Source organism: Musa acuminata, chromosome BXJ3-3 (genome assembly GCF_036884655.1).
Source record: "Musa acuminata AAA Group cultivar baxijiao chromosome BXJ3-3, Cavendish_Baxijiao_AAA, whole genome shotgun sequence".
Lineage (NCBI taxonomy): Eukaryota > Viridiplantae > Streptophyta > Magnoliopsida > Zingiberales > Musaceae > Musa > Musa acuminata.
In genome coordinates this window covers 22,148,370-22,169,761 of record NC_088351.1, presented here as the reverse complement: position 1 = coordinate 22,169,761, position 21,392 = coordinate 22,148,370, and the positions used below count along the sequence as shown (strand labels likewise).

The following is a 21,392-nucleotide window of genomic DNA, read 5'->3' as shown; positions in this document are numbered from 1 at the left end:
AATAGAAACACATACATTAATACTTTCAAAAATAGATTAGACGAAATCCTGAGATACTTTCCTTGATTGCATATCTTTGATAAAAATATATTTTGATCTTTCCTTTATATATATATATATATATATATATATATATATATATATATATCTTCATAACATAGATATCAAATCATCTAAGTATATCAGAATTAATCAATCAATAATCCAATATACAAATCTAATTAATAGGAAAGGTAGAGAATTGAAAACTATATATATTATAATTTTTCTAGGCTTGATCCGAATCCATTTGGCATCAAAACGAATCCTCAATTATTTTTTTCTTCTTCTTCATCTTCTCTCTCTTTATTCATTTTTCTTCTCGTGCGCCAGAGCCATTTCCTCTTTCTCCTCTTATTATTTTCCTTTTTATCTTTCCTTTCCGCTTCTTCTTCGCGTCGTTTGTCCTTTTCTTCTCTTTAATTCCCTCTTCTGCTTTGTTGCTCTCTCTCTCTCTCTCTCTCTCTCTCTCTCTCTCTCTCTTCCTATCTTTCTTCCCTCCGCTTCCCTCTTCTTTCTTTCTTTTGGATCACTTTTTTATGATTTAATCCCTATAATTTTTTTATTTATAATCAATTCCTTTGCTAAAATTAGAAATATTATATTTATTATGATATCCTAATTAATCAAATCAGAAGTGAACTAAGATTGATTTATAATGAATATACCATGTTAATATCAATTTAAATATTTTGAATAATAGTTTCCACTTAATAAAGTTAACAAGTCAATGACCTCATTAGATCGGATCATAATAATTGATATTATAATTGACTAAATATTGAGGCACCATGAAAATTTGAAGTAAGAAAAAATTATTCGTACAAAAGACATATCACATCACTAGAGAGATCGATGTTATGCCTTACATGCATCATAATACTTTGAATTTGATCGATGTTATATTAAATCTTAACAAAAATATCAAATATTTAAGTAGAAGAGATTATAATATCTCAATTAGTCTCACATTCAAAATAAAATTATTAACTTAAGTTTAAATATTTTTAACCAAGAATCACTTATCTCATTAGATGATATTGTGATACAGTGACACTAATTTTCCAAACATCATTCTTCTCGTTAGATATATCATCCCATGACTACTAGATTTACCTTAATACCAAGTTAAATATGATTCTAAATTTCTTTTTTTACGTAATCCGATTTATTTTCCAACGAGAACATCATGTTCGTTCAAAGAGTCCAAGTTTCCTGCGGAAACCCAAACAAATAGTAGGCTAAAGAAAAGAACAAAAAGTAAGCGAGTGAGATAAGCGAGCGCCCGACATAATTATCTATCGTCTTTTCTTGCGGAATGCGGGCGAGCGGGAATCGCTTCCGTGGTAAGCAAGTAAGTGTCCCTTCTTAGCTTAGCCCACAGTGGCGTCCACCGCCTCCCCGTTATCACCTTTGTTTCTTTCTTTGGGTTGTGGGTCCGCCGCCCATGGGAATTTGCCCAAAGACTGGACCTTCCAACGACCCCATCGCTCTAATGCATTTAGAGAAGCTAAGTGCGAGGAATAACGAGCCTTGTTCTTGGATCAAGCGCCATTGCAGATGGGGTGAGGAGCGATGGTTTACATGCTAACTCAGATGTATCTCGGATTCGAATTTGTAGGATCAATTCTTTTAATTAACCTGAATTTTCTTTTTTCCTGTCATAATTATCAAGTGGTCTGTATAAGGCACTCATTCGAGATCGATAGATGTTCTTCTACCCTTCCCCACTTGCACAAATATCACGGATAGTCACAACCTTCCCGTGCCGTGCCTCCCACCCCTCGTATAACAATCTAATCACATGATGGTGTGTGGCCGCCATCATTCTCTCCCAAGCACCACGTGTAAACAAAAATATCACGCTAAGACTCCTCTATTGTCGATCATCCTTACGGTGGGGCTCTCCTTAACTTACTCGTGTCCAGAACCAGCACCTCATCCTCACACACCAACACACCATTCTCTTCCACTACCAGCACACCACGTGGTAAATCCGGTTCACTCCGCCCTGGCATCCTGTGGTCGTCCAGGAACCAGGGATGTCCCTCCAACGAAAGTATGCCACGTGAGCCGTACCGCCCGGTTCTAGTCACGTGCGTGATCGGGGCGTTGATCTTTTCCCCGCCTCTCTCTCTCTCTCTCTCTCTCTCTCTCTCTCTATCTCCCTCCTGCGAGTCACTCTGCGCCTCTCTCTCTCTCTCTCTCTCTCTCTCCCGCGAGTCACTCTGCGCCTCTCTTTCCTCCGTCGTCGTCGTCCTTCTTTTTCGGTTTCTTCCGCCAATCACCGTCATCGCTTTCTTCTTTTCTCCTATTAATACCCTCCGAAGTAGAGCAAGCAAGAAGCTCTTCCTTCAGGAGGAACGTCTCTCCCTCTCTCCACTTCTCACACCCCCGCCCCCGACTCAGCGAATCGACATTCTTGGCGTGTCAAGGAAACCTTTCTTTTATTTGCGAAGGTAAATTTCTTAAGTGAATTCTTCGGGGTTCGAAAACCATAATCTCCTCCTCGTTTATTTATACCAGGAACAAAAATTCAGAGATCAAAAGGAAAAAATAATTAAGTCTCAAGAAAAATTGAGCTTATTTGTTTATGGCCTTCTTCGCAATAATTCTAGGGTTCGCCCTCGAGCATTATATAAATCTTAGTCACACTTCCATGACCCTTCGTCCTCCTGCTTGATGCGGTCCCTGGAGCTGCAAAGTCCGATTTTAACGTTTCCTGCTCGTTCCGGTTCTTGGTTCCGCTGGACATGAAATAAAGCCGGGCCAGTAGTCTAGACAAAATTTTGATTAATCTTACTTTCTTCATGTTCTTTTTGTCGGAACTGGTGGGTTCAATTGTCAATCTCAACTTCTTGATATTTTTGAATTTTGCAATGCCAAGAAGATCCATGTTTGATCTGATCGGATGTCCTTAGGATTAATTAGCTTCCGTTGAGTTCGTTGATTATGACATTCTATCAAGTCCATGTACTCAAAGTTCAAATATGTGATTTCTAATTATTCTTAGGTCCCATGTCCCAGAATTCCTTACGGCCACAAACTGTTTCAGTAAAGTTTTTGTTTGCGCTTTATGAATATTTTCATATATCAGAATGGTCATGAATTTTTCGTGAGGACCAGAAATACAACTTTCTGATTGAATTATTGGTTTTGATGAGATCCTTCATAGCTTTCTCCCATGCAGGGTACCCTGCATAGACTTTGCATTCACCTGTCCTTTTTATTTCCTACTATATTATTTCTAGAACTAGCACCAAGGTAACTTCTAGTTCGTGTAAAGCGCTACATTCAATTTGAGCTTCAGTCTGCATTTAATTACCTTCTGAAGTTGTTATTGCTGGGTTTAAGAGTTGGTATATGATACAGGAACATGAGCAATACTGTTGGACACACCTTACCCCAGCAAGCTCTTTACCGGCCTTCTATCAAAGAAAATCAAAGTAAAGCTCATCAAGGAGTTTCTGCAAACTTCTTGTGTGGAGTTCCATTAGGATCTAAGGTGGAAAATGCAGTGTCATACAGCTCTAGGTCACTGCTTTCAACCGGATCCCTGGGAAAGAAACTCATCAAAGGAATCCCACCAAAGCAAAATCCAAGCATAGTCACTATGACCCCTCGTGCTGTGTTGGCTGCAGATCCTGCTTCAGAGGTGAGTTTGTCTCTTTGTTTTAAAAAGTATACCTTACTTTTTTGACATACAATTATTGCAGACTGTTGCTAGATTAACTTGTAAACAACTATATCTAATTGAGCACCTACCAACTTCATCATAAACGAAGTACCATTCATACTTTATGCCTTCTGTAGGATATAATTCGTATCTTTCTATCTTTCCTTGTGTTGGTCACAGTCAACTTTCATGCTGCTGACATATTTTCTGTTTCTTTTCTACTCATGTCTCTGGCAAATTTAATTTTGGAATCAAGACCAACTGGCTAACATGTTAATTCATTCTCAGAAGTACTAGGACCTGGCTCACCTTCTCATGAGCATTTAGAACGAAGTCCATTTCATTGGCCATCAATCAAAACAATACAAAATTTGGTTTGATAGAAGATCACAAAATCTTGACTAACTTGTTAGGTTCCATCTTTACAAGGAAGTTGTTTGATTGAAGATCTATCATTACAAGAATTTTTTTTTCATCATATAGAAAGGGAAGCTTATGAATCAGATGTATCATAAAATATAATTATTTTTTAATAAAATCTAAATATTTATCTTATATGAAGAAGGAAAGAATAAGTGATTGATTTGACTTGATGTAATTGTATCTTTTCCTTATTTCTGTATATTCCTTTTCTTCTTGTATTGCAGAGTCTATAACAAGGTGAAAGGATATCGCAGCAAGAACATTGATTAAACAAGGAAAGAACAAATGAATTCTTGTTTTCTTTTTTACTATAAGTGTGAATAGTGTGAGGCGATAATCCATCTCTGAAGTGAGTTTGGAAGACTTGGAGTGAGTCCAGAAAATTACTAATTTTTTTATCTTTCTCTCCTCTCTTCCCCGATTATCATACTACCCAGATTTCACCAATACATAATTTTAAAGCCCCCAAATCCCTGCTGTCCTACAATTTTCTTTGACTATATGTGATCCACCAAACCTTAGATTGCTGAAAACCTGATATTCTTGGAGGCTTGAAGCTACCTAGAATTGGAAATTAGTGGATCAACTTCACAATTAAGTAAAATTATTCAAAAAGGCAGCATTCCCAACTCTCACTAGGATCGTCTATAATATAACCTGCAGAATTTTTGGTCGGACCATAATGCGCATATTCCTCACATTTAACTCATAATGTTTTTCTTTCGTCCTTTCACTTAAATGTCAATCCTATTCCATTATTTGACCTAGAAGCTGGTCAATGAGTTTGTGCATCATGAGCATCTGAGAACAAATCTTTCCTTTTTTCTATTATCTCTTTTTCTTTTTTCCTTGTTCCTTACTTGTTATTGACCTTAATAGTCTCTTTAGCATAAGTACTTAGAACTCTGAAAAGAAAAATAACAGAACTTGTGTTCTTGTGCATTATATTTTATTGAAGACCATGCATAAAATGCTACATGTAAATAATTGAAATGCTTAAATGTCTATTTCCTGACAAGTTTTTCTTGAGCAGCTAAGGAGAAAATTCAAGCTTGACACAAATTCTGAATTGGAGGTACTTATTCCTTTTGGTTAATATTTGATGAAATGGAGTTGTTTTATCTTATTCTGATGACCCTGTACAATCATACAGGTTGTTGTTCATGTCCCTACTTCGGGGTCTCCTGTACAGATTGAATTTCAAGTAACTAACAGCAGTGGCTACTTGGTGCTTCATTGGGGTGCAATTCATAATAGAAGGAAGTAAGAAGAGTCTGTATGCTTGCATTACTTAGTTTAACAAAATTTCTTCACCTGAGCCTACTATTGCCTCTTCTTACACTTCGATAAAACTATCTTTTAGTAACTGGTCACTTCCTTCTCGTCATCCTGATGGAACAAAAGTATACAAAAACCGAGCTCTCAGGACACCTTTTAAAAAAGTAAGTTTCTGAAGGTGGTAAATTTTAGTTTATGATTATGTTCTGTGTGCTCAGTGATTTCAGTCTCTAATAAATTCCATATTCATATGCTGCATTTTGAGACTCATCGCATCTTCCATATGAACTGATATTGTTAAAATATTTTATCTATATTTAGTCTGGTTCCACATCATCAGTAAAAATGGAGATTGATGATCCTGAAATACAAGCAGTTGAGTTTCTCATATTTGACGAGTCAGAAAACAAATGGTGAGTTTTCGCAATCCTTGTTGTTTGTCTACTAAATTTGGCATACTCATAATACATGTTTTCTTGAACAGGTTTAAACATAATGGTCAGAATTTCCATGTCCAGTTATTAAAACAGGGCTATCAAAATCAAAATGTTTTGGCCTCTGTAAATCCAAATGTTTCACTGCCAGAAGAACTTGTGCAGATTCAAGCTTATCTTAGGTGGGAGAGAAAGGGTAGGCAGACATATACACCTGATCAAGAAAAGGCAAGTGTTATCTATTTTGTGAATAAAACCATTCAATAAGGTTTAGAACTTTAATTTTAGTAACATGTATGAAGTTAGACATTCATAATCCATAGTTCTTATGTATAAATGTATTGTTGATTGTTCTGCCCATTAGAAAAAGATTTTTATGTCAATGTTTTGACTTTTGAGGCATCTCCAGACATTGGAGAGGTTCAGCCTATCGTTCAATTTTCTTCTTCATGAGAGTTAGCCATATGTATTTGCACCTATTGGTCTTCTCTGATTTTAGATCTGCAGTTTTAGTTAAACATCATATTTGCTTAATTGGCCTTATGGTTTTCTTTTGCAGGCAAGGTATCCTTATTGACCTGAGTCCTAAATTAACAATTAGCACAAAGAAAAAGCTACCAATCTTTTTAGTTGGTGGTTTTTTGTCATACTGCTCTCATGCTTATATGATAGCAACTACCTTGTCATTGATTCTAGCCCCTTTGTCAAGGTTGTTTAGTTTTTTCATCCTTTTTTTCACAGAACTGAAAATTTGGAACTTTCTTTCTTATTTGGTTGTAATTTCAGGAGAGTACGTAACTTAAACACTATTGCTTGCTCCATTTTCCATTGCTTTGTGATACTCTGGTGTCTAAATTGCTATAACTTAAATGCAAGCAATTACTTGGTTTTCACACATCCATCAATCTTGTTATTTTCTGGATTAGGCAAATGGTATCTATTTTTATTCTGCTGTATACATGTCCATTCCATAAATCCTCATGTATGTCCAGTTGGGCTTTAGAAATCTCCTTCTGTTTGTAACCACAATATCACATTGCTTTTTATCAAAATATTTTCTTGTTTAGGTAGCACTATTCCAAAGAAGCATCCATCACTTGCTCAAACTATATTTTCAACTCAATTTTCGTATCATCTTTAAGTGAAATTTCTTGACATTTAGAAGAAAGTATCTTTCAGGATGAGTATGAAGCAGCTAGAACTGAGTTGCTAGAAGAACTAAGTAGAGGTACTTCTGTAGAGGAGCTCCGATCTAAATTGACAAAAAACACCACTGCTGGAGCGGACAAATCCGTCAAAGTTGAAACTATCAAAAGTGGGATTCCGGATGATCTTGTGCAAGTACAGGCATACATCCGATGGGAAAAAGCTGGGAAACCATATTATCCTCCGGAGAAGCAGCTTGTGATGCTTTTTTGCATGCAACTTAACTATTTATTTGTTTTCCTTTCACCACCTATAAAAATGTTTTTAGAAAATATTTAGTTTCAGTAGCAATATATTTGTTGGTTACTTCTTAATATGGACTTGGTTTGTCATCAAATAGATGGAGTTTGAGGAAGCAAGGAAAGAGCTGCAGCATGAGTTAGATAAAGGAACCTCTCTTGCAGAGCTAAGGGAAAAGATCAACCAAGGGAACATACAAACAAAAGTTTCCGAGCAACTAAAGACTAAAAAGTACTTCAGCATTGAAAGAATTCAGCGGAAAAGAAGGGGCATCATGAATATTTTAAATAAAACTGTTGTAGAAATTGCAGAAGAAAAAGTTTCCCACTTACAAAAAGCTCCAACAGCACTAGAACACTGGTCTAAGACTATAAGTGAGAATGATGGTGGTTCAATTTTGAACAAGAAAAAATATAAGCTGGAGGATAAGGAGCTGCAGGTTTGATTATTTCTTTTCCTAAAAACTTTGTTAAGTACTCCTAGAAACTTTATTCCTAGTTTGCTGTCTATCTATAATCTTGCTTTCACTGTTTGAAGGTACTTGTAACCAAACCTCTTGTTAGGACAAAAGTTTTTATGGCTACAGATCAGAGAGGGCCACTTATTCTTCACTGGGCATTATCAAGGAAGTCAGGAGAGTGGATGGTGAGTTTCTAACCTCAAATACTTCTTTATTGCTTAGCATCCAATAAAAAGTTGTGCTAGTGACAATTTTGTCATTTATGGGGTGATTTATTAATCATCCAGGTGCCCCCTTCAAGTGCAATGCCCTCAGGTTCAGTATTGCTGGACAAGTCATGCGAGACCCCTTTTACTGAGGCATCACTGGGAGACATGTTTTACCAGGTGTGACCATATTTATTTTGGAACATGGGACAACTTGGCAACATTAAAGAGCATAAACTGGTGCCATAAGTTATGACATCATAGAACATTTAAATCCTTACAATTGACGATGAAAATGCAGTTTAATCTTGAGTTTTTTGTTAAGGAAATACTAATCTAGAAATGATGTAATTAAAATCCTTCATCTAAATAATTCTTCACATATGATGTTGATTTTGGACTTCAGGTTATTGAGATAGAGATTGACAGTGATGATTACGCTGGAATGCCCTTTGTCCTTCGTTCTGATGAAAAATGGATGAAGAATAATGGCTTGGACTTTTACATTGAGTTGGATACAGAAATTACGAAGAGTAAAAGGGTCTCTGTACATTTTCATTTCTCTTAAATTTATTATGGATAAAATCTCACGTGATTTGATATCTTTGTATTTGGATGTTGAATTTTTGTTTTCCTTGTAAATTGAAGGATGCTGGTGATGGAAAAGGCACTGCTAAATCATTGCTTGACAGGATTGCAGAACTGGAGGATGAAGCCCAAAGATCTCTTATGCACAGGTTTATCATCTTTGAATTTGTTCTCAGTTTTCATCTGGTTCCTGTAGGCAGCTTCTTCTAAAACAATTTTTGAAATCTGATAGATGATATAGATAGCAATACACTTTCATAGTACAAAAATATCTTGTTATTAACACATTTATAATATGTTTACTCTTGAGATATAATTCTTGTGAGTGCTAAAAATAAAACAAATGTATGCTAGTACAATGATGACTAAAAATATAGATTATTCTGTCATCTTATCTTCCTTGCATCCGCTAGACTTTTAGTTGCTTCATGGTGTTTAGTTGTTTAGTAAAACTTTTCTGTTCTCAAGCTTATTAACATGATCACATAACATGTGGACCTTGATATGTTGGTTCCTTCACTTAAACACAGTATGTAGGAATTCTTAAACCATAATATATTAGTACTTTGAATTTATCACGATAATAAGCTTGCTTAAAAAGTAATGCTGATCTTTTGAAAATTTTTGCTTTCTTTTCCTTGGAAATTTTGTGGTCTTAATGCTTTCTTTCGATCTTCTGCACCATCTCTAAATTTCTACACAAACTCTAATCTAATCCAATATTCATTCAACAACAAAAACAGTAAAAATGCAAAATGTTCTTTCATTTCTCACTTGCAAAACAACCTGCCCTCCTGTGACTGCTTTTTGCGGGCCATCGATTGCCTAGGGATTACCCTTGCCACACTCTCTTATTCAAGGGGAATGAAGATTCACTCACCAGAAAACTTCAGAAAGATGCCCACTGCTAGCTTCCCTGTGGTACTTGTTCTCCAGCGATTTACCCCTTGATACACCCATTGTACAGAAAGTGTCAAGAGAACACTAATGGTCGTTAACCATGCTTGACAACAAGTCTTCATTGTGTCATATTAATGTAGGCAGCTGTTCCGGGTTAGAAACTCGGAGTTGCGGGAAGTTGAAACATGGGACCCATTACAAAAAGCTTCTGAGGACAAAACTCTTTAGGTGCAGGGTTGCTTTTCCGCACAGTGAGTGTACCTATGAGGCTTTGTATCTGGATAAAAGTTTGACTTCTCTTTTCTTTCCAGTAAGAAATTTATCTCAATTTGTATATTGTTTTATTTAAATTATATAAAAGTCAGGGATATAATTTCATGGACATGAAGGGACACATGTCTGATTTTGGAAGTTTGGCTAGGCTTATAAAGCTTTTGATGCTGGATTGAAGGAAAATAATAACCTATAAGAAGAAACATTGAAAATACAGAAAGCTTGAAAATGCACATTTTTTTCCCTCTTATAGAGTATAACTTCAAGGTCATATAAGTAATTTTCTCTTCTTTGTTCTATTGACAATGTCATGGAACTTAAACAGGAAGGAGCAAAGTACATAATTGTTTAGGTTTTATGTTTTAATAAGCTTGAAACAAATCAGGGAATTAATTTTCAAATCCAAGGATGTCGGAGACAAACATGGTACAACACAATACAAATCATAATGTCCCAATTATTTGGGGTTGATCTTATTATAATTGTTGAGTTCTATACAAAGTGATATCATATTATAATTAAGAACACAATAGTATTTATTTAAACTTTATAGGACAATCTTTGTAGAAAATGTCAGCCATCTGACAAAATTCTCACTGTCAAAGCTATACTTAATTGTTTATGAATGAAAATATTATTTTATCTGTATTTCCTGATAACTCCACACATTCACCCAACATTCTCATCTCAATGATGCTAGCTTGTTTACCAGCTTCCAGATGTTCATGTTTAGTGTGAATGAAAATTGACAGTTAACTGAAAATATGAACTTGTTATTAATCAAGTGGCAAGGAAATTATTGCTCAGTTGATCTACTGTAGTATGATGCTTTATATTTACAATTGCAGTAGGCATAATCCCTAACTATATACCTAGTGAAGCATATCTATGTATTTATCGTGTATCTAGCTAAATGTCAGAAGAAAAAAAAAGCCTTTCTTGATAGATTGAGTCAAGTACTATTTTAAAGAAAAGCCAAAAAATTCTTCAAACTCCAACTGTACTGTATCCTAGGCTGCTCTTGGCATTTAAGCTCTTGGATAACCGTTCGGCCAGTCTATTTCTTTACAGGCATACCTATATGTGAATTTATGTGCAACTATATCATTTTTTTTACAACATTTGTAAGCGATATACACCTTATTTTGTAGTTGTTTCTCCTGTGAGAGCTTTCTTCAGCGCATCTTTTTTATAAAGGAAAAACTAACAAGTTATAGCAATGCTTATCTACTGAACTGGCCACTTCTCATCCTGCCACAGGTTTAATATTGCAGCAGATCTCGTCGAACAAGCCAGAGACGCTGGGCAGCTAGGTCTTGTTGGTCTTCTCATTTGGATGAGATTTATGGCCATGAGACAACTCATTTGGAATAAGAACTACAATGTCAAGCCACGGTACCTTTTTTCTCAAAATCCTTCATATTATAACCATTACAACAGCAAAGCCGTAAGTCCCAACTATTTGGGGTCGCCTGCATGGATCTTTTGCCACCATAAAATCCTTCATATTGTAACTAACAAGATAAATTGTTTATTTTATAAATTATTCAACTCCTGGTTGGTTTGAAAGAAAGGAATATTTAGACCAAGGGAGCAGTCAATAAAATATCAATACACAATATTGGGGAACAATGCCCAGGTGATAGCTCCAATTTATTTATTGTCATCAAGTTGAGAAACTGATCCATGGAATCCATGGAATACCTGATCCATGTCCTTCTGGGCCCCAAAGTCCATCTAACAAGTGTTGCACCTTGAAAACTTAAAAATATTAGGACGAGTACTACTGTCCTCTTTATCCAATTTCTGTGTTCTCTAACTCCCTCTCTACAGTCATTCCCCTCATTCTAAGATATCATATTTTGTTGCTTGGTTTCCATAAGCTTAATAAGAATAAATTAATTACTGCAGCAGATTCTTTCCTTGTTGCTACCAATTCTCAAAATTCTATTTTTCTTTTACCTTCACAAACCACCTGAGGCCTGAAATAATGAAACATCTTCACCACTTATCCGGAGATCAGCTGTATCTTGATACATGCAGAATTATAATTTTCTAATTGCAGTGAGATTAGTAGAGCTCAGGATAGGCTTACAGACCTTCTTCAGAATGTGTACAAAGACTTCCCACAACATAGAGAGATATTGAGGATGATCATGTCCTCGGTTGGCCGTGGAGGAGAAGGTGATGTTGGGCAACGTATACGTGATGAAATCTTGGTAATCCAGGTATAGTTGTACCTAAGTCAAGCATGATATTTGTAACAATGATTTGTTCTGAAATCGTGAAATCACCATAACTCCTTTCATTTTAGAGAAATAATGACTGCAAGGGGGGACTGATGGAGGAATGGCATCAGAAGCTCCATAATAACACGAGCCCAGATGATGTCGTAATCTGTCAGGTACTTTGATATATGGATGTACTATGAAGGTTGACATCCTATGTTGCAAGAGAAAAGCTGAGGTTTCTTTTTGCAGGCACTTATTGATTATATTAAAAGTGATTTTGATATCAGCGTATACTGGGAAACTTTGAATAGAAATGGTATTACCAAAGAACGTTTACTAAGCTATGATCGGGCTATTCATTCTGAACCAAATTTCAGGAGGGATCAAAAGGAAGGTCTTTTACGTGACCTAGGAAATTACATGAGGACTTTGAAGGTCAGTAAATACTTTTTTCTTCAAATGCATTTTGTCATGGAAATTTCTTGAATGGAATTTCTTTTGCCTAAAAGACTTCATAAGTTTAATATTTCTGTCACTGTAACTGCACTCTGTATGAACATGATAATCTAAGTTTCCTTCTTTCTCTTATGCTTAGGCAGTTCACTCTGGTGCTGATCTCGAGTCTGCCATTGCAACTTGTATGGGATACAAGTCTGAGGTAATTGTCTTGTTTGACACTTACGCTCTGGCAACTTCTTATTCATGATGTCTGATGGAACTTCATTTCATCCTTTTCAGGGTCAAGGCTTTATGGTTGGGGTTCAGATAAACCCTATAAGGGGTCTGCCATCTGGATTTTCTGTAATTATCTTGTCTTTATCCTTTTGAATGATTACTGAGGTTTTCCACTTTGATGTACCAGCTGTCTTTGAACAGGACCTAATGGAATTTATACTAGAACATGTTGAAGACAAAATGGTGGAGCCTTTGCTTGAGGTAAGCATCAATATGTGCAAGGCCTTTCTCCTTCCTTTTATAACACAACATAGAATGAATCATTGAATTGTATCAGTAAGTTTGAGTTTCTGTTACATAAATCCTCTAGTCTTCATTGTTGCTGAACAAAATTTGTAACCTCAAAAGATCAGATACAAATTAGGGAGAGTTCTATTTTTTGACAAAGTATAATCCCAAAAATTTGGCCCTGCAGGCCTTGCTGGAAGCACGAGTGGAACTTAGGCCATTGCTTCTCAATTCCCATGAACGTCTGAAGGATCTCATCTTTTTGGATATTGCCCTTGATTCTACTGTAAGGACAGCAGTTGAGAGGGCATACGAGGAGTTGAATAATGCTGAATCGGAGGTCTTTCACATACCTTTACATTTTAATGCTGATTCTGTTATTTATTTTTCTGTGGTGTGTCTCACATTTTATCTTAGATGAATAATGTTAAAACTCAGATGCGTGCTTTCTGTGCCAGAAAATAATGTACCTCATCACCTTGGTTCTTGAAAATCTTGCATTGTCTACAGATGATAATGAGGATCTCATATATTGCTTAAAGGTAATCTACTATCTAGTTTTATATCCTCATATATCATTTATTACTAAGTGAACCTTGCATTTAAGAATAACCCATTCGTCACTTTGTTCTGAGGCAAAGAAGATCCATTCATCACTTATAGTTTACTTTTGGAAGATATCTGGATACCTAAAGCAGCAAGTGATTGAACACACAACTAGTTGCTTTCAGATTGATTTTAAATTTCTGAGTTATTACATATAATTAAAATATTTTTTTCTTCAAGTCTTAGTGCTTTTCTTTTATATATTACAAGTGAAAAATTATGTCAACTGGAGACCTAATTTTGGACTTTTGACAAGATAATAACTCTCTCTGACCAATCTTTTTGCCCTTAATTATGTAAACATCATCCTTATGAAGGCTATGAAAATGACACTTAAGTGCAGGTTTAGAATCTTTAAATAGAGGAAGCTGATATGTTTATGCTGATCAATCCTGTGCCATTTGCACCCTTGTTCATACCATATAGCTTAGGATTTTAATTAGGAAACTACTTCTTAGTATTGTCCATTAGTGAGTTACTCTAACCTTGTATTGCTCTTAAAGGGGTGGAACCATGCACTGGAGATGTCTAAGCAAAAAGATGATCAATGGGCACTATTTGCGAAATCATGTCTTGATAGAACCCGACTTGCACTATCGAGCAAGGCAGAATATTACCATCAAATTTTACAACCTTCAGCTGAATACCTTGGATCATTGCTTGGTGTTGAACCGTGGGCAGTATGTAAATTAAACAGGTTCTATTACCTTGGGAGTCTTAATTGAACTTGAGGTTCACATTGGCAAGGACTTATTTTTGTAGGCAAGCATATTCACTGAAGAAATTATTCGTGCTGGATCGGCTGCTTCTTTATCAGCACTTCTTAATCGACTTGACCCTGTCCTTCGGAAAGTGGCACATCTAGGAAGGTTGGTCAAAAACTGCATAATTTCCATATTTATTTGATAACAAACATGGTCGGTCATCTTAGACTTAAATTATAGTTCAACATTTGGTGTTTGGAAGCATATTTGATCTAGTATCTTCTGAATATTAACTTGGATGAATTTTAGGTTCTTTATATTTTAATTCTACTAAAAATCTATGACTGGATGGAACAGTTGGCAGGTCATAAGCCCTGTTGAAGTTACTGGATATGTTGATGTCGTAGATGAATTACTTGCTGTTCAGAATAAATCTTACACACGGCCAACAATTTTGGTTGCAAAAAGTGTAAAGGGAGAGGAGGAAATACCAGATGGCACAGTGGCCGTGTTAACACCTGATATGCCAGATGTTCTATCTCATGTCTCTGTGCGAGCTAGAAATAGCAAGGTTCTTAGTTAACTGCTTTTGAATGATGATGAATTCTTATTTTCTACAAGTTTTGCTTGATCATTTGGAGTTCTTGTTTATGGCTTCGACACTATAATGTTGCCACCATGCAGGTCTGCTTTGCTACATGCTTTGATGCCAATATCCTGGCTGAATTTCAGAGAAATGAAGGGAAACTGTTTCGGCTACAGCCCACATCTGCTGATATAGTGTATAGGTAATTTCGCTGCTGTCATAATTGAACTAATATATCAGCTGAAGAAAAATGAAGTCTGATTAGTTACCTTCTTCTGCACTAATACAACCTGTCTTTTTACCCTTAAATGTTATAATTTCTCCATGAAATTAGTTGTTAGTTTCCATATCAATTCATAGCATCTCTTAGTATAGTAGTGGTACATGAATTTCTTATTATGTAACCTTTTTTTTATTCTATTTTTTGTGTCCCATTCAGTGAGATAGACAAGAGTGAACTTGATGATATCAGTTCAGCTAAAGATGGACATGATCAATCATCACCATCTGTGACTTTGGTCAGGAAGCATTTTAGTGGTAGATATGCTATATCAGCCGACGAATTCACCAGTGAAACGGTGTGTATCAAATCAAAAATTCCATTTTTGAATCAGATCTTTTTAGCACAATAATTGTGGTGAATTTGCATTGTGCTATTTAAGATAATTTAAAGTGAGACTACCATAAACTAGAAGTTACATTGAATGTTGGCTTTGCTTACAGTGTTTCCTAAGCAACCCTCCTCTTTCATTTGCTCCTAGGTTGGTGCCAAGTCACGAAATATCTCATTTCTAAAGGGAAAAGTACCTTCTTGGGTGGGGGTCCCTACATCAGTTGCTCTACCATTTGGAGTCTTTGAGAAAGTTCTTTCAGATGACATAAACCAGGTAAGTCTTGTATTTTTGCTGCTGTCTGTGATTGTTATTGCTATACTGTATTGCTGGAATTGATATACTTGTTTGTATTGCTTGAACATTGTGGTTGAGTTCCATGAACTTTAGGATAATTTCTTAAAGTGATTTATTAATTTATTTTAAATTTGACATTCCATAGTCATGCACAAACCATGAGATAGTAGCATGTATGTTGCAGATTAGTAGAAAGTAGTTCATCCTTTATCCATCTTAATTGTTAGTTCATGTTATTATTGTGCTCTAATTCATAAGCATGTGCATCAAATGTTTCTTTTTATCTCATGAGTGAAATCAGTCCCATCTGGTTACCGGGAAATGATACTTCAGTTAGGTTAAATGTCTTCTATCAACTTGCAAATGGATGTCATGTATTAGTGTTTTTTTTCATTGTGACACTTCAATTTTTTTAATTCCTCATGTACAGGAAGTAGCTAGCAAGTTGCAGATGCTGAAAGAAAAGTTAGTGTTAGGAGAATTTGGTGCACTTGTTGAGATACGAGAGATAATTTTGCAGCTAGCAGCTCCACGAGTACTGGTAAAGCTATTGCATCTATTGGCAGGCATTAGGTTTACTACAATACATTTTTCAAAAAAGAAACAGTTTTATTAGAATACATAGACAGAAATGTCAAAGAAAAAGTTGGCTCAAGTTGACATTAGACTGCAGAAGTCAAGAAGATATTTTTCTCTTTGCCATAGAAAACCATGTATTTTGTGAATTAAGAGTGTTGATTGCATGATTATGAAAATAAATTAGTCTGAATTTGATATGCAGTGAAAATTTTGTATAGCATGTGACCGAATAAAGTCAAGCCCATTCGAAGCAATTAAAAATTTAAAACCCTCTACACATGTAGACTAATTTGTGACTTCAATTCCTTGTTATTAGGTTGATAAATCAATGTGTATGGGTGTTCTACATTCTTTGTGTGGATATGTATCTAAATATATGTTATTATGTGTCAATACACTCATATGTGCTAGTCTATATGTTTACATGTACTTATATGCATGCACTAACTAATATACGAATGTCCAAAGATTTCATAAGGATGCCATGTTTATGTTTTAACTTTATAAAAGAACTTGCTTTATTAAGAAGTTGTGTGTCGAGAAAGTCCTGCATACATTTCATTTTTCGCATTCTTAAGTCCTTGCTAAAGCTTAATGTGTTTGGAGAAGAATACCAAGAAAGCTTGGTGATATTAACATTTGAATTTAATATCAGCTGAATTTCACTACTCTTATTATCTGCTTATTGAATTTCATGTTTTTCCCATTTGTGTTATGGAGCCAAATTTTATTGTTGATATCTGCATCAATATTATTTCATTAAGCATCAAAACATAACAGTGGTGCATAATTCTGCTTCAGGTACAAGAACTGAAGGAGAAAATGGAGGGATCAGGAATGCCATGGCCTGGTGATGAAGGTGAAAATCGATGGGAACAAGCTTGGTTGGCAATAAAGAGGGTAAGGATAATTCCAACATGAAAATATCATAAAGATCTCACTTAATGCATCACATTGGTGGTGTTATCAAACCGGGTTTAACATGTTGAATAAAGAGTTGTCAATTTAAGAAACAGAGACTTTTGCAATACTAGTTAGTTGTAGTGATCATTTCCTTTTACTTAGTGATTTTGTTTCCATTAAGAAGTTTATGCATATAAATTCACGATCTTGCTCTTCCTGCATACTCTGGACTTGTTGCCATTGAAGACAATCTTTCATATTCATATCCCGTAGAAACAACTTCAGATCATTCTCATATAGTGTTGAAGTTTCTATTGTATTTGGTGATATACCTAATCTGACAATAAGTGAATATTAAAGTACTAACCCCTGTTGGTCCAAGGGACAAGAATGCTAGGTTAGCTAAATGATGGTTATTGGCAAGGACACAAGGGAACCTTGCTAAGTTTGTTTCAGCATCTGGATTCTCCATTACTAATTCATATGCAAACTGAGAAGAGGAGAGCGTGCATCATTTGTCAATTATCAAATCAGTTAAACTTAAAATTCTTGTTACTTCAACCAGCACGTTAAATTAAGATGGCAAACTTAATGTTTTAAATAAATCCTCTTAATAATATATTTATGTTGCATCAAGTTTCATAGCAGCTTGATTATCTCATCCTCTAAAGGCTTATTATATTATTTTCTAATGACTATCTATTGTCTCACCAAGGTATGGGCTTCAAAGTGGAATGAGAGGGCATATTTCAGCACACGGAAAGTAAAGCTAGATCATGATTACCTATGTATGGCAGTGTTGGTTCAAGAAATCATAAGTGCCGATTATGCATTTGTCATTCATACTACAAACCCATCCTCAGGAGACTCATCAGAAATATATGCAGAGGTAAGCATACAGTTCAAGAGACAAGCTCCCAACTAAATTAAGGGATCCTCACTTTATATTTTTTTACCGATAAAGGTGGTGAAAGGACTTGGAGAAACTCTTGTTGGAGCCTATCCAGGACGTGCTTTGAGTTTTATTTGTAAGAAAAATGATCTCGATACTCCAAAGGTACAAACAACACTCATTTTTGTGCAGTTTTCTTATGACATTTAAGAATCTTTCTCATGAATGAATCTTTTCATTTTTAGGTACTTGGTTACCCAAGCAAGCCAATTGGCCTCTTCATAAGAAGATCCATTATTTTTAGATCTGATTCTAATGGTGAAGATCTAGAAGGCTATGCTGGAGCTGGTCTGTATGACAGGTCAGATCATTTGTTCCTTTATGTTCAATTGTAGTTTTTTTTCAACTTAATTAGCTACTTTTACAGTATTATATTTGATTGCGTTGGCATTGATTATTTGTTTACGATCACAACGCAGTGTGCCCATGGATGAGGAAGAGAAAGTGGTGCTCGACTATGTATCTGACCCATTGATCATGGACAAAAACTTCTGCAGTTCAATCCTCTCCAGCATTGCACAGGCAGGACATGCTATCGAGGAGCTCTACGGCTCCCCGCAGGACATTGAAGGTGTTGTCAAGGACGGGAAGATTTATGTTGTCCAAACAAGACCGCAAATGTGACTTATAAAACCACCACAAATGGACATTGAAGGTATTGTCAAGGATGGGAAGATTTTGTTTGGCCAAACAAGACCACAGATATTATTTATAGAACCACAAATATGAGAGAATGGAGGTCTATACTCCATATTCTTTCAAACAAATTATACGACCAGTGCATTTAGATGTTCTTTTGTAACAGGACGAAGATATCGAGTCCTTTTAGTATTATTTATGATCGGACCAATAAATTGTGGTGCACCCTTGGGGATTGAATACCCGAGACCTACAAAAATGCCTTCTGGATAGTCAACCGTGTAGATTGTGATGGCTTGCATACACGATAGACTGCATTGTAAAGACATTTTAAATAACAATAAAGATAGTATGTTTTTAAGTTATTGAGACTTGTACAGGTAATTAATTATCTTTTGATTTTTCCCTTGCTTTTGCAACTTCCATCTCGCTTCCTATATTTTGATTCTTTTTCTAGCTTTATTTTCTTTTCTTTTCGTTCATCTTTTGTTATACATCTTTTATTATTGGGCGATTCTCTTGAAAAAGTTTCACTTTTGTTGCCTTTGCCCTGTTGCTGCTGTCGTCCTATTGTGAGTCCTGTCTTTCTCCACCCTGCTTCTAAGGTAGCTTCTGCTCTTTACTCCCAATGATGCCCTTCATCTTTACTTCCAACATCATCGTCGAGATAGTACCTTGGACTAGTTCGATCGAATTGTCGTTGGAATACTGTTTCGGGTTGATTCACACTGTTATGGAAATAGTGGTTTATCACACTGTTATAGAAATAGTGGTTTAGGTCGATTTAATTGTGTTGTCATCATAATAACGCGATCGATTCGACCACATTATCATTTGGTCGTATTATCATTTCGTATTATCATTAAAATAGTACTTTAGGTTGATTCCATTATGTTACTATTGGAATATCTCTTTGGATCATTTTGATCATGATATTGTTAGAATAGCGCATTGGGTCGTTTCGGCCATGCTATCATTGGGAGATAGCGCCTTGGGCTATTTCGGTCGTGGTGTCATTAGAATAACACCATAGATTGTTTCGATCATACTATCATCAAAATAGTGCTTTGGACCATTTCGACCGTATTGTCATTAATAACGCCTTGGGCCATTTCATTCACATTGCTATTGGGAGATGCCCCTCGAGCCAATTTAGATTGTGTTATTATTAAGAGATGCCCTTTTGTAGCGTTTTAATCGTCTCATCATTGAAGGACACTATATGATCAAATTTTACACCATTGTAGAAGGATGTTTCTTGGCCAACTCGATTGTGTTATTGTAAAGGGATGCTTCATGATCGGGTTTGACTATGTCATTATCGAGAGAAGCCTTAGTATCAGGTTTGATTGTCATTGTTAAGGGATGCTTTATGATCGAATTCGGTTGCATCATTATTAAGGGATGCTTGTTGGCAGGTTTTGGTTGTATTCATCGTAGAGGAATATTTCATGGTCGGGTTTGATCATGCCGTTATCGAGAGATGCCTCGTGATCGGGTTTGACTACACATCACCAAGGGATAATTTATAGTTAAGTTTAGCCATGTTATTATAGAAGGATGCTTCTTAGCTAATTCGATTGCATTATTGTAAAGGGATGCTTTATGGTCAAGTTTGGCCATTTCATTGTGGGGATTTATCACTTCAAGAAGTTGAACCCTGTTTATATTGGGAAAGTTTGGCTACGTTAATGGTAGAAATTACCTCTTTGGGTGATTTGGACGTGTTGGTATCGGAAGCCACCACTTCATGTGGTTCAACTATGTTGGTGTTCAAAATTACCCTTTTAAATAGTTCGACCATATCGGTGTCATGAACTGCCTCTTCAAGTGGTTTGGTTGTGTTGGTACCAAGAGCCATCTCTTTGGGTGGTTTAGCCATGAAGATGTCGAGAACCATCTCTTTAGGTGGTTCAATCGTATTGGTGTTGGGGGCTGCTACTTTGGGGTGGTTCAATTGTGTTGGTGTTGGGAATTACTTCTTTAGGTGGTTTGACTATGTTGGTGTTGAGAGCTACCTCTTTGAGTGATTCGACCATGTTGGTGTTGAGAATTATCTCTTTAGATGGTTCAACTGTATTGGTGTCAAGAGCTACCTCTTTGGTTCAATCATATTGGTGTCAAAAGCCATCTCTTTAAATGATTCAACCATATTGGTGTTAGGAATTGCTTCTTCAGACAACTCAATCGTATTGGAATCATGAGCCACATCTTTGGATGGTTCGGCCATGTTGATGTTAGAGTCACCTATTCAGGAGGTTCGATTGTGTTTGTATTAGGAGCCACCTCTTTAGGTGGTTTGATCATGTTAGTGTCAAGAATAACCTCTTTAGGTGGCTCGGCCAAGTTGATGTCGAGAATTATCTTTTCATGCGATTTGATTGTGTTAATGTTGGAAATTGCCTCTTTAGATAGTTTGACCATGTTACTATCGAGAGCCATCTCTTCAAACATTTCGACCATATTATTAAATCTCGAATTTTGATGCTGAAACCAATTGATAGTGTTTATGATCTAATCTACATTTTGAGTAATGTAGGAAGCTTCGATCAGGGAGAAATAATTAAAAGCAGGAAGAATCATGTTGGGCCAGAGTAG

At 36.0% G+C, this 21,392-nt stretch overlaps 1 protein-coding gene and 1 long non-coding RNA gene across 4 annotated transcripts; both read left to right on the top strand.

The window, feature by feature from the left end:
- Nucleotides 1-2,254: 2,254 nt before the first annotated feature.
- On the top strand, nucleotides 2,255-19,159 carry LOC103978280 (alpha-glucan water dikinase, chloroplastic). Of its 3 annotated transcripts, none has more exons than XM_009394011.3 (34): nucleotides 2,255-2,498; nucleotides 3,412-3,694; nucleotides 5,172-5,213; nucleotides 5,292-5,401; nucleotides 5,502-5,580; nucleotides 5,738-5,829; nucleotides 5,901-6,078; nucleotides 7,030-7,254; nucleotides 7,397-7,735; nucleotides 7,834-7,941; nucleotides 8,044-8,142; nucleotides 8,369-8,503; nucleotides 8,611-8,699; nucleotides 10,984-11,118; nucleotides 11,789-11,951; nucleotides 12,038-12,127; nucleotides 12,204-12,389; nucleotides 12,550-12,612; nucleotides 12,693-12,735; nucleotides 12,817-12,890; nucleotides 13,105-13,257; nucleotides 13,376-13,459; nucleotides 14,027-14,203; nucleotides 14,286-14,392; nucleotides 14,585-14,798; nucleotides 14,912-15,015; nucleotides 15,253-15,391; nucleotides 15,575-15,700; nucleotides 16,152-16,262; nucleotides 17,102-17,200; nucleotides 17,919-18,092; nucleotides 18,168-18,260; nucleotides 18,341-18,456; nucleotides 18,575-19,159. In XM_009394011.3, the coding sequence occupies exons 2-34, from the start codon at nucleotides 3,416-3,418 to the stop codon at nucleotides 18,777-18,779; spliced, it is 4,431 nt and encodes a 1,476-aa protein (XP_009392286.2). In that variant the 5' UTR covers nucleotides 2,255-2,498; nucleotides 3,412-3,415; the 3' UTR covers nucleotides 18,780-19,159. The 3 variants fall into 3 exon arrangements, with proteins under 3 accessions (XP_009392286.2, XP_009392285.2, XP_009392287.2); XM_009394010.3 differs by having other exon boundaries at nucleotides 12,693-12,755; nucleotides 12,831-12,890; XM_009394012.3 differs by lacking the exon at nucleotides 7,030-7,254 and having other exon boundaries at nucleotides 12,693-12,755; nucleotides 12,831-12,890.
- LOC135634123 (uncharacterized) lies at nucleotides 9,369-9,786 on the top strand. The gene is made up of 2 exons (XR_010495246.1): nucleotides 9,369-9,471; nucleotides 9,591-9,786. It is a non-coding gene; the product is annotated as an uncharacterized LOC135634123 (long non-coding RNA).
- Nucleotides 19,160-21,392: the final 2,233 nt, after the last annotated feature.